The sequence below is a fragment of the Tamandua tetradactyla genome, chromosome 1 (genome assembly GCF_023851605.1).
Source record: "Tamandua tetradactyla isolate mTamTet1 chromosome 1, mTamTet1.pri, whole genome shotgun sequence".
NCBI lineage: Eukaryota > Metazoa > Chordata > Mammalia > Pilosa > Myrmecophagidae > Tamandua > Tamandua tetradactyla.
In genome coordinates, this window is record NC_135327.1 from 105130762 (window position 1) to 105144278 (window position 13517).

At 36.8% G+C, this 13517-nt stretch overlaps 1 protein-coding gene across 11 annotated transcripts in view; it reads right to left on the reverse strand.

Moving 5' to 3' along the window:
• HDAC9 (histone deacetylase 9) overlaps positions 1-13517 on the reverse strand; it is a 970134-nt gene that overhangs the window by 131855 nt on the left and 824762 nt on the right. Inside the window, exon 23 of one of the 11 annotated variants that reach the window (XM_077122322.1) lies at positions 2976-3092. The exons of the other annotated variants lie outside the window; for them this stretch is intronic. Coding sequence (XP_076978437.1) covers positions 3026-3092 — 67 coding nt within the window. The 3' untranslated portion in view covers positions 2976-3025. Of the gene's footprint in view, positions 1-2975; positions 3093-13517 lie in introns of those variants that run through there. 11 annotated transcript variants of the gene reach the window in all.

A 13517-nucleotide genomic window follows, 5' to 3' on the forward strand; every position in this document is an offset into this window, starting at 1 on the left:
GATTTAAAAAAAATTGGCTCATAGGAGGGAAAATGTCTACCTAAGTCAAAAGAAAATTTCCCTCCAGAGGGACAATGTGATGCTTGTGACACGTGTACCATGGAAACTTCATTATGTACCCATTTCGTGTTATTACTTTCTTTATTCAAAAAATCCCTTAAGAAGAATTTCTTTGCTTTCTATGGGGTGCAATGTGGAGCCTAGGACATATATTGCATTTCCCATCACACTATGAGCAGCACAGAATATTCTTTTTGTGAAGTTTCAACGGGCCTCTCTTTGGTCTTTACACAAATGATTGCATTCCATTAAATATTATTGCATAATGTCAGTGGGCCATGGCTTAAAATTAAATGCAGTATTGTAGTAAAATTGAATCTAGAATACATATATATTTGCCTAAAAGAGTGTTAGGCTTTATGTTTCTTCTGAAAAGATGGAGCTTTGTAGGCATAAAAAGAAGGAAAAAGAAAGGTCAAACTTTACTGTAAGTAAATGTTCTGTGGTTTATAGGATTCACAAAACAAATTACAGCATGACATCCTTTTCAAGGAACTGTTTGTGTCTTTGGAAAAAGTGTGTATTATTCTTGGTGAATTCTACTTTTTGATGTGGCCTTTCTGAGGGAGGCAGCCTCATGGAGATTTTTTTTTTTCTTTAATTGCGTAACAATGTGAGATGTACAAGACAAAAGGCAAGCTCATTTAGTAATTTAAACCCCTCTTATTCCCTGAGGCATAGCCTGAAAGAGCCTGAGAAGGAGAAAGAACATGTGGATTCTACTGGACCTCTGAAGGACAGAGTCAGCCCATCAGGAGATCAGGCCAAGCTCAAGGAACTTCAATTTTCTTCATATTTAAAATGATAGAAAAGTATATTAATCCCAAAGTTGAAGAAACAGTTCATTTGTATTGGGGCAGGCTAATCCTTTTCTTCTATCAACAACAATAAATTGCAACAACTATAAAATTATCAATCATTTTAACAAAGTATCATTAGCCAGGCATTGACCTTCGCAGTGTGTATATTACATATCATGCTCTAATACCTACAGCACATTCTGAAACGATCTATTTTGAGCCCCAACTTTGCAGATAATGGAACTGAGACTCAGTGAGGTTAAATAACTTTGCCAAGCTGATTCAGCAAGTAACTGACTGAATTGGGATTCAATCAAATCTGTCTGAATACAAAGACCATATTTTCTGAAACTTGCTAACTGTACTAGCTTTTAAATGCATTATTGGATGAAAGATTAATGTTTGGAAATGTTAGGCCTCTATGAGTAGATTATGGCATATCATATACATCGAATCAATTGTTTAGCATTTCGGTGGGTTGGCGAAGCAGCAGGTACGCCACTCCCACTTTATAGGAGATAGTGGAAATGAGGCACTAGTTAGGAATATTCATTCCACACCAGTTTATTTCTAGGCACAATTCCAACCATAATGTTCAGTCCACCAATAAGCACGGATTTTCCATGGTGGCTTGATTTATACTTACTGTTTTTAAGTGATGACAAAAATATATCATAACACCAATTAGACTATTTATTTTCAATTGGATTAGCAAGAAATCAATTTCTATATACACGCAAACGTTCCAGACAAGAAGTGAAAAATAAGCTGATCGTGCATTTTTCCAAATATCCACGTCTGGCTCCATGTACAAAAACAAACGGATTATTTTCATCTTTTTTTTTTTAATTTCAAGGTCATAATGGCACATGGACAGGTCACATAGTGATCCAGTGACTTGTGAATGAGCCGCTGAATACATGGAAGGCCCAAAGATTCCAAAGGGTAAGAGTTTAAAGACTAAATTTATTTTGTGCATGCATAATTATCTCATGACAATTTAGAATAATCCCCTACAGGCATCAGTACAGCAGTAGTTCATGTTCATAATACAAAGATTAAAATTGTTTAAATTTTTTCAAGTAGCAGAATTTTTTTCAACTTCGTTTATATACGTCAAACTCATATTTGAAAAACAAAGCTGAAGCACTGACTTTAAACAAGATTGTCTTTAATAGAGTTGTTCATCTTTTCATTCATTCAGTTATCCATCCAATATTCATTGAGCATCTACGTTTGGTTCCAAGTGATTAATTTCATACTATTAAGACAAGCACCTGTACTTGAAGAGGTCCCACACTATGTGTGAAATAGATCTGTAAACAATTTCCCTCAGTCCAAAGTGATAAGTTGTCTAATACAGAAAAAGGCTTTCTCCCAGTTCAAAATGGTAAGCACTATAAAAATACAGTTTATGTAGTGTGAACACAGAAAATGGAGTTATTAATTATGCCTAAGGGAAAGAGGGAAGGCTCTACAGATAAGATGATATTTGAGTTGGCTGCTTAAACAGGGGAGTTCAAACTTTTCAAACCACTACAAAAAGCGAACAAAGTCCTCTGCACCTCATGAACCAACGCACATACAAACTAAAACAAAAGTTTTGTGGAACAATACTTAATTTCTGGCATATTCTATTATATTCTATTTAATTCCATTAAAAAATGCTGATCTTGACTCACTAAATTGATTTCATAACTGCTTAATGAACTATAACTCAGTGTAAAAATTCTAGTTTATAAAAGAGAAGCAACAGCCACCTGAAGATAATAATTCTAGACAAATTCCAAGACGTGGAATTACCTGAGCCACGGCATATAGAGAAAATTCAATAAAAATTTCAATAGAGTTGAAACAACACAGGAATGGGGGTGAAGAGTTGAAAACTGGATTAAAGGAATCAGAGAAAGGAAAAGCTAAAGCTGTCAGGTAGAAGAATGTAGGCCCAGATGGCAAATAGTCATACTTTTCCAAGTAAGGAACAAGTTTTATGGTGTGACAACCGTGATCCAGCAGAGATCATTTAGGTAGGAAATGGCATGACACCTTCGCTTGAGGGGAAGACAGTAATTTGGAGAATGGACTGGAATGAGACAGGTGACAAGGAAAATAACACAGGCCTCAGCCTACATAATGGCAGTGGGGATGGACAGCAAGGGGCAATTTCAGGAGATATTCCTAAAGTGAAGGGATTCCAGTCGGCATAACTGGCATGATGCAGTCCTCCCAGGGCTAGAATAAAAAGAGGAAGGTGAAGATGAAATACAAAATAAAATTGCTCCCATTTCCAAAATCAGAAACAAACATTTTTAAGGATTCACACATTCAATTGAATGGTCTTATGAGTGCAACTGGTTCTTCAATATTACTATTTTAAAAGGGCATGTGATTGATTAATACACACGGCTATTAAATATTTTAAATATACCTACCTTATTAGCAATCAGAGATATGCAAATTAACCCCCCCAAATCGTATGCCATTTTCTACTTATCAAATCTGCAAAGTTTTTTTAAAACACTAATACTCTACGTTGCTCAAAGTGAACTGAAATTGATACTCACATATGTTACTGGTGGGATTATAAATTATGAATTTTTGGAAATCAACAGGCAGCTTGTATCAAGAAATTTAAAAGGTATCACTGTTGTTGATGGATAATTCACTTTCTAGAATTATTTCCTTAAGGAAATAATCAGATTTAAAAGGAAAAGAACTTAAGGCTGCTCAAAATTTAAAATAATGAGAATTTGAAACAGCCTAAGTATACATTAATAGTGGGCAGGCTTTAACATTTTATGCAACTATTAGAAATTATATTTTAATTTGACCAAAACAATTAGGGTTTGTTTTCATAATTGGAGTTTAACTATGTTTTAAAGAATAATTAATGACAGGAGGAAACACAACGTTGAGTAAAAAAAAGAGGCAGGAGTCAAACTACATGTGAAAGATAAAGAGAATATGCAAAATTACTAAAGATTATACCTAGATTGGAGAATTATAGATAATACTTTTAATTTTTTTCTACTTTTCTTTGTTTTCTATATTTTCTAAAATGAATAAGCATAAGCATAACCTTTATGTTATTTTTTTGTATGCTGATGGCACGGTCACATTTCATTCTTTTTCTATGTGAGTTTCCTGTGATTGCAGCACCACTTGTTGAATTTTTGTTTGCTTGTTTTGATTGTTTGCTTTGTTTTTGGGGAAGTGCATGGACCGGGAATCGAACCTGGGTCTCCCACATGCCAGGTGAGAATTCTACCACTAAACTACCCTTGCACTCAACAAGCATTACTTTTTTATTGTTTTTTTGCATGAGCAGGCACCGGGAATTGAACCCCGGTCTCTGGCATGGCAGGCGAGAATTCTGCCACTGAGTCACGGTTGCCCACCCCACAGGCATTACTTTTTAAATGAGATATACTGTAAAACATTTATTAGCATTATTTATAGACAAAAAAAATCCCACTTTACCTTATTTATGCACCCTTTGTTAGTATACAGGGACTTTGGATTCTGCTTTTCCTTTCCTCAAATACAGATGATAAATCCTACTCTCTAGTTTGGCAGATTAAATGAGATTACATAAGAGAAAGTGCAATTATAAAGCTATACATCTTTATAAAAATGCTGTATTTTTCTAACTACATCTTCTAACAACTACACTGGAATAATGTTGTCAAATAGATTGCTTCTGAACAACAAAAGTGATCTAATTAGCATTTGCAATCTGAATTAATGGTCAAAAAGCTAGAATTCTTACAAAGGAGCCCCATTTAATTTTTCCCAAAGGGAACAGAATTCAAACGAACATTTAATATTTACCCAAATACAACTCAAAATTATAATTACATTGCTAATCAAATATCAGAATATGTCCACTTTTGTATCCATCCTAAAATAATTACATTGTCCCTTTTGAGGCAGATTATGGATGCTGATTTTCTTGTAACTCCATTTTCCATTTTTATCTAATATAGTTATATTCTTCTTACCAACCCAAACTACGAACATGAACCTTCCTTTTATTTAGGTCAAGTTCCAAGACACAGAGGATCTGTGGGAGAGAATCTGGTTACTCTATAATTTGGGGAGCAAAAGGAAGAAGTCATTTCAGGTAAGGCAAAAGAGACAGAGCCTTTAAAAATTTCAAGAAGAAAAGCTGCTGTCTGAAAGACACTGTTAAGAGAATGAAAAGATACAACATGGACTAGGAGAAAATATTTGCAAAACACATAAATGACAAAGAACTTGTATCCAAAATATGTAAAGAACTCTTAAAACTCAGCAATAAGACAATAAACAACCCAATTTAAAAACGTACAAGAGATCTGAAAAGACACTTTACCAAAAAAGATATACACATGGCAAATAAGTAAAGGAAAGAAGAGACTCAACATCATATGTCATTTGGGAACTGAAAATTGAAACAATGAGATACAACCCAGACCACTTTCAGAATGTCTAAAATCCAAAATATTCACAACTCCAAATGTTGGCAAGGACAAGAAGCACCAGGAATTCTCATTCATTGCTGGTAGGAATGCAAAATGGTACACTTCCTTTGGAAGATAGTTTAGTCTTACAGAAGCTAAACATAAGCTTACCACATAATGCGGCAGTCATGCTCCTTGGCATTTACTTAAACAAGTTGAAAACTCATGTCCACCCAAAAATGTACAGGACTGTTTACAGCAGCTTTATATATAATTGCCAAAAATGGAGTCATCAAGAAGTTCTTTGACAGGTGAACTGATAAGCACACTGCGGTATATCTATACAATGGAATATTATTAAGTAACTAAAAGAAACGCATTATTAAGCCACAAAAAGATATGGAGGGGTGGTGCAATGGTGGCTCACTGGCAGAATTCTCACTTGCCATGCTGGAGACCCAGTTCGATTCCCCGAGCCTGCCCATGCCAAAAAAATAAAAAAAATTAAAAAAAGATATGGAGGAACTTCTAATGCAGATGACCAAATGAAAGAAGCTAGGCTGCAAAGGTTACATACAATGTGATTCCAACTACCTGGCATACTGGAAAAGGCAAACTAGAAAGGCACAAAAATATCAGTGGTTGCAGGGATGCGGGTGGAGGGGATGAACAGGTGGGCCACAGGTCATTTTTTAGGGCACTGAAACCATTCTGTATGATACTGGAATGGTGGATTTGTGTCAGTATTCATTAGGCAAAACCCAGAGAATTGTACAGCACAGAGTGAGCCCTAATATAAATTATGGACTTTTGTTAAAAATACCGTATCAATATTGGGTTATCAATTGTAACATGAGATACATTAATGTAAATGTTACTAATAGGAGAACCAATGGGGGAAGGGCTAAGAGGAGGCATATGGGAATTCTATACTTTCTGTGCAACATTTACAGCAGTTTTAACTGCTCTAAAAATAAAAGCCTATTTCAAAATTGCAAAAGAGCTCCACCACAGTGCTATAAAAATCAGGAAAGACACAAGTTTCAAGAAGAAGAGAAATAAATATCCAAAGTTACACTGAGATTGAGAAAGAAGACACAGCCTTAAAACAATAACTGGAACTTGGATTTGATGAGTAAGCGCTATTCTAAAGCACAGTTCTAACAAAGCAGTGGAAGCAAACTGAATGAATGAGATGACACCTGAAGAACAGAAGGCAGTGAGTTTTTTTCCATGATAAATTGACCTTGGCCTAAAGCCATTCTACAGCAACAGTCAGTTATAGCCTATGATACATACTTTCCATCTGTCTACATCAGGGGGCTTCTAAAAAGCCTCAGAATTCCTTCTCTTGCCATTTCTAGGCAGGACTGACAGCAGGGAGATGACTTGGAGAAGAGAAACCTTTAGATGTAACCCTTTTCCCTTTTGGAGGCCATCACACCGTTCTCCCAGGAAGGCCTGTATTTTGTGTGACTGAAAAATATAGTGCTTGAAAGTAACATTGTAACCCTTAGAATATATTAATTATACTTCCTAAAATGCTGGCATAATGTCCAGAATGTTATTTTTGGTGATTTCTATTAAAAGTTAAGATCAATTCCTTAGTCAATTAGCATATTCTTTCCTTAAAGAAAAAAAGTCTCTTTAGACCTTTTCTAAGAACAAAACATACCAAGAGTGTAGATCAGTCTGTACTTAAGATATATGGTATATAAAAGGATTCAGGAAGAGAGCAGAAAATCTATACTTCGTTAGTGCTGTGATAAAAGAATCTTCAATTCTTATGTAGAAGTGAAGCACCTAAATCATTAGATTATTACATGCATACTGATACTTAATGTTGAAAATTAGAAGTGATTTACATGTAGAGTGTATACTGTGTGGGCATAATCTAATTTTCCTCCAGGTATTTACTCTAACTAGAACACCCTTACCACTTCAGAAAGCTTATTTCAAAATAATAATAATAATAATAACAACAACAACAACACTATATGGCACTTCCTCTGCACCAGGCCCAATCCTAAGTGCTTTACTTAGATGGACCCATCCATTCCATACAGAATCCTGACAAATATTTCCTATTAATTTTTCCATTATTCAGATGAGGACAACTGAGGTGCAGATGGGGTAAGTGACTTGCCCAAAATCCCGCAGACAGGAAGTCAAGATCACACAGACAGTGTATGGAGGAGCTGAGGTTTGAAGCCAGACAGTCTGGTTCCAGAGCTCAGGCTTGTAACAACATAGGTATTCAGGCACCCTGTTTTATAACACTGTGGGCAACAAGGCAGTTGGCGCCCTGAATAGAACTGACATTATATCTGCCCATATTTTTCATATTAACCAGAAATAATGTCAACAGGAAATTATGACATCACTATAGTATTTCCAAAGGGAAATGCACATGGAATTCCTTTTTTTCTTGCCATTTATATCATAAACTAAAATAGACTTTTTTTTTGCCCACTCCAAGGTGAATATGAGAAAAATTGAGGTTATCTGTATAGATTCTAAAATCAATTTTACTGACACCCTCTGGGGGGCATTTCTATGGAGCAGCCCCCAGTGGTGGGTAGTCTGGCCTATGGTCAACTTCATCTACTCATCTTTATCACCAAAACAGTAAGATATGTTCTGTTTTTTTGTATTTTTTTTTGGTCAGTTTACGGAATGGAGCAGCAATCCTAGCTATAATCAGTTACTCAGAGCTTCTTGGAGCTTGAGACTTTAGCCTGAACCAATGATGCAATATCTCTCAGGACCAAAATATTATGAGTGCCTTCTTTTCAAAGCACAGATTTTAAAAGAGCAGCAGGATTCAAATCCCATAACCACGAGCCCAGCTACAAAGAACAACAGATGTTGGGTTTGTGCGCACAGCAAACATCAGCCCTGCTGATATGGTCTGTGCTGAATTCTTCGTAATTAGACATTTATCCCAGTGCAGAGTCAAGGTCATTAGAGTGAAAGGCTGCAATGCTTACAATTATTCCGCTCCTTGTGTTTCTCTGCATGGAGTCAAGGAAGACGACAGTACACGGAAGTAAAAGGAGGAATGTTTCCATTACTGTAATGATCTCTTGGTACCACAGAGGCTGGGAAACAGAGACTCAGACAGTATTAGAGTCAGCTACCGTTTGGTTTGACAGCTTGACCTGGATTTGCCTAAGGACTGCCTTCCCCTCTCCTTCTCACTCTCCCTTCTGACCCATACAAGGGAAATACTAATTGACTGAATGGCAAGTGAACGAGTAAGAGGCTAAGAGCCACAGTCTAATTAAATTTAACATATTAAGAAGTGGTGAAACCACAGGCAGCTGAAAAGGAGTTCAAGTTCAACACACTGCCATCTCTAAACATGCGGGGCATGGTGAACTGGAGCAGAGTCAGCCCAGGACAAGAAGGGAAGGAGAGCTCCTGGTGAAGACTTAAAACACACTGAGCTTAAAATAGTAAGAAGGAGAAGAATAGAACTGTTGACCAGGGGCCAGGTTAAAAAAAAAATTCAATTACTTTCTCTAAATAGAGAAAATGGGCCTTTATGTCAGGTTCATAGAGATGGGACACTAACAATAAATCAAGATTTCAAACTCCTTCTTCTACAATAATATAATGCAGGGATGAGAAAGATCTTTTGGGGATGAATATTTAGGAGAGTTTGCTGTATACAATCTAGTATGACCTCTGGGTTTGATGTCAGATGATCTGCATTTGAAACCAGGCTCTGCCATGTACTAGCTGCATGATGGAGGCAGGACCTCTTAATTCTCTAATTTCAGATTCTGCCTCTGGAGAGTGGAGTGGGCTGGGATTAAAGGACCCCTGCTAGCTCATGCCTTCTACTTCTGAAATCTGATGCTTATCACTTAGCAACCAATTGCATCAGTTTTCCCTCTATAATACAAAGCATTATTTCAAAACTTGGGTGATATTCAAAATATCAGAACACAAGACCTGACCAATTTGTCCCTACTACTGACCACGGTCCTGACACTGACCATGTTGCTTTCCCTGGAGCTTAAGCACAGTGATAGAATATACACCATAAAAGCTATAATGCCAATGGCCATAATAAAACCGAATTTTTAATCTCATGGCAGTAACTGAAAAGTTCCTATTTTGCTGTTTTCTTGTTTTAATGGCTCCTTTCCCACACACCCCCTTTTAAAAATTACCCTTTCTTTGCTTATTTGCTCCTCTATTAGTTATTAAGTTTTTAACATTTTTTCCATTCTTCTTTTTCTCTTTTAGCATTTTATACGCAAGCCTTTTTCACTCTGTCCTCACTTCCTTTTGTCTCTTTCCTTACATGTGTCTCCACTTAGCCATTTCTGTACTATCTTTGCTCCCCAACTAACCTCCTTCTGTTCTTCTTTCCTGTCTAATACATAATGCTCTTGAAGCATCGCAGACTTGTTTTCTACCCTGTGAAGTTTTCTGACAATCTCAGTACTCAGTAGATCAGCACCATCAATGCCGGGACCAACATCACTGCCATGACTCCCAAGGATGTCACTTACTTGTACCTATACCCAAGATACTAAAAACAAAAAAAAAATAATTTTCCAGCCAAAAATGAATGACAGTGTGATGGTAAATTAACCAGCAGATAGAGCATAATGACGTTTCCCAGGAAAGTGTTGCAAATTAATTTATTTTCTTGTTCTGCATATTCTCAGGTAGCTACCAACTGAAATGCTTGCCACATACCCATATAACATCACATTAGGCGAGCTTCGGGTACATTCGTGGTGAAGCCTGTACGGCAATTGGCAAAAATGATTTTTAAAAAACATTCAGATTTTATTCAGTTTTGATTTCTTAATCCTGACTTTAAAAAGCCTTCCAAAAATAGATTACTGTTTACTCATACTAGAGGAAAGAAGACTATGGCAATATGTCCTAACAAGTAAACTACTTTTCCCTTGGCTAATTCTGGTTTTGCTAAATGTCACAATCAGCTGGATCAATTACAATTCAATCAGCAGTTAAGATAACCAGATACATGATTATCCTTTTATCTAATGTTTTTCATCAGATAGCTTACTTATGAGGAATATGCCAATTGACTGATTTTTAAAAAAATGTATTCATTTGACTAATTTAATTTTCATGGAATTTAATTACACAATGATGTTGTGCAGGGGTAGACAAACGCATGCTAACGAAATCTAAGAGTTGAAAGTCTTCTTGCTGCATTCAATTTCTATTGAAGTGCCTAGTTCTGCATTAGTAAAATGGGAACAACAAATACTAAAGCCTGCACAGTTAAACCACAAAACTTGCAAAGAAATGTTTTTAAAGCAAAAGATGACCTATGATTAATTTTCAGTGTGGTAGTAAGTAGGTCTGGTTTTAGATTTCTAAAGATGCTCTAAATGTATTTCATTAAATCATAAAATGGAAATCCAATTTTTAAAAGCCAGTCAAAAGAACACTGTAACTTTCAGAACAAATCACCCTTGAATTGAAGCTCCGTGTCCACTACACTTCATTACTGATCTTAATGGCTGTTTAGAACCTTCAGATTAGTAAGAAACCCTAACACTCATATATATTTTTTTGCCCCTAACGGACTTAACCCCACCCAGGATCACCTACATATTTATACTGGAATGTATTGAAGTCTTCCATTTGTTTTAATAGATATAATCATACAAAAGTCTCAGACATATTTATTTAATATTTTTAAAGCAGACTAGGATGTCAAGGGTATTTTCTCTGTTTCATTTCATTAACATAAATCACTCTGGTTAAGATGAAACACCACACACGTGAACTGCATTAGAGCAACTCTACCCTTTAGCAGCAAAGTCGGAGCCAGGCCAGCTCAGGGATTCGCCTCAGTCCAGATCCTGGACATATTCACAAACAGGTGCAGATTCTTCACACCAAAACCAGCAGAAAAGGGCATGCTCCCCATTTAAGCATCAGCTGCTCCACCTACCCCAATTTTTTGTTTTGTTTGAACTGATGTCATTATTTTTCCTTGATAGGTCCTTTTTGTTTATCTTTAAAAAAAAGAAATAGAAAAATCTACCTTAACAAACACTGTAATGAAGGAGGAAAAAAAATCCTTTACTTTGATCTCCTCGGTATGTGCCCTAAAATGAAAAATGTATCCAGTTGAATTTTTATGTCAAGACCATTTTTCTGTCAGCGCAGTTTCTCTAGGAAATCCTCTACCCCTGCAGAATTTCTCTGCTTCTCATCACTACCTAGCATAGCCATCAACTTTATCTGAGGCTCATTACAGGGTGTTTTGTACATTATGCTTTATTCTAATTTATGGCAATAAAAGGTATTAGCGATATATGAACCAAGGTATATTTACCATAGAGTTAATGAAGCTTCATTTTCAGAGTTCCTCACTCACATGGACTCTTTCCAAGACCCTTTCCCTTTTTTTTACCCTGGATTCTTTCTTTTGCAGACAGTCCCCATAACTGTACAAGATTGAGACCTGCAAATCAGGGTCTGCCATTACGTAGGAAACAGAGCAGGCCTGTGTGTGAACTCGCCCTTCCTGGCTGTTTTAACACCCCTGACTCTTAGGCATACCTGGAGAAGGGTGGGCTGCCACTATGCCTGGGTTAGCGGCACCTTCCCTTACCTGTGCTCTCCTACTGCCTAGTCCATATTACACACTCTGCCCATTGTCTAATTGTCCCATTGTTATTTTCACTCCTAACCAGAATTGTAACTTTCTCGAGGCGGTCTGCTGTATATGCTTCTGCATCCTTCTCCACAGCAAGTAGCTCAGTGTTGACACACACCAGGAGGTCAGTTATTCATAAGGCAGCGTTATATGCGGCCAAACTCAAGGAAGAAAGATGCCTCAAAGAAGCAAGCTTAAATTGAGGTGCTGAACAGACAGGCCAAAATAGGCTGGGCATTACTGCACCATTCTGTAGCCATGTCAAGACAACTCTTTCTGGGGGGAAACTTTCCAATAAACCTCGGTTTCTATGGTATTTCCCCCACAGGCATGTGCCTGCTGCCAGAAGGGAAGAGAGCATTGCTGAGTGGCTGGTGCTATATTAAAAAAGGGAAAGAAAGTTTAATGAATCTAAGCATTCAGGAAACCCACTATGAGCTGATGTTTCCATAAAAGAAAGAAAATGGAAAACGGTTGGCTTTCATAAATGTATTTAAAAAGACAGACCTAATTAGACATTTGATGTTAAAGGAATTTTTAAAAGTTGATTGGATGATGTAATATAAATCAATACATTCACTAACATTTCAGAAAAATTACCTCATATAAATCTAGGTCTCAACCTTTCATGTGCACCCTTGGAAAATTGAATATGAACTACAAGGGGAAGGCAAATAAAGGAAGATAATTACTAAGAGACAACAATAAAGCAAAGCGCCAGAGAAGTAGGGCAGGCAGATACAACTGCCCAGACTGTCCTCGTGGAAGTCCGGTGAAAGCAGAGGAGAAGCACTGCTGCTGGGTAAACTAACGCACTGCAACCATGATAAGCAGTCACTTCTTAGGATATTATTTAGAAATTCATGCATGCTTGTCTTGGGAACGCACTCAATTTCCCATTTTGCATTAATAATGAGGGAACATTCAAGCTTTTGTTCTAGCCCTGCCGCTTATTTCACACTTGTTATGTGATCTTGGTAAGTACTTTGTCCAGTTTATAAGGATGTTGGGGGCAAATAAAATATTATAATAGATCCAGAGCTTTTGAGCTTTTAGAAGAAAGACACTTCCTCATTATGTTGGGCCCAGGAAAATTCTACTGATGACCCCTGGAGGGAAACCTTCTGTACATTTATGCCAGGGAAGAATTCTTCCCTCAAATCTCATTTAAAAAAAGAGGTAATCAACACACCTCTGCTCCTCCTAGGAGAAGTGAAACATGAGTCATCACACCTTCTACTATACTATAGTTTCTAAAGCACACCCCTACTTGGCATACTGGAACAAGAGTCAATTTAACAAGGGAGGATTGCCATATTTTTGTAGTATTCAAGAAAAGTATTCTTTCTTTCTTTTCTGAGTCTATAAAATCCCATAAAAACTCATGAGTTGTAATGCTATTTCATGACCTGCGACTACTTTATAAGATAAAATGCTTTTTGCTTGTTCTTTTTTTCACTTATATAACTCATGCTACGCGGACATCTTAAAGACACTGGTTTAGTACTCATGCACAAGAAAATGAAAGAGCATTTTAAGGAGAAGACCAAG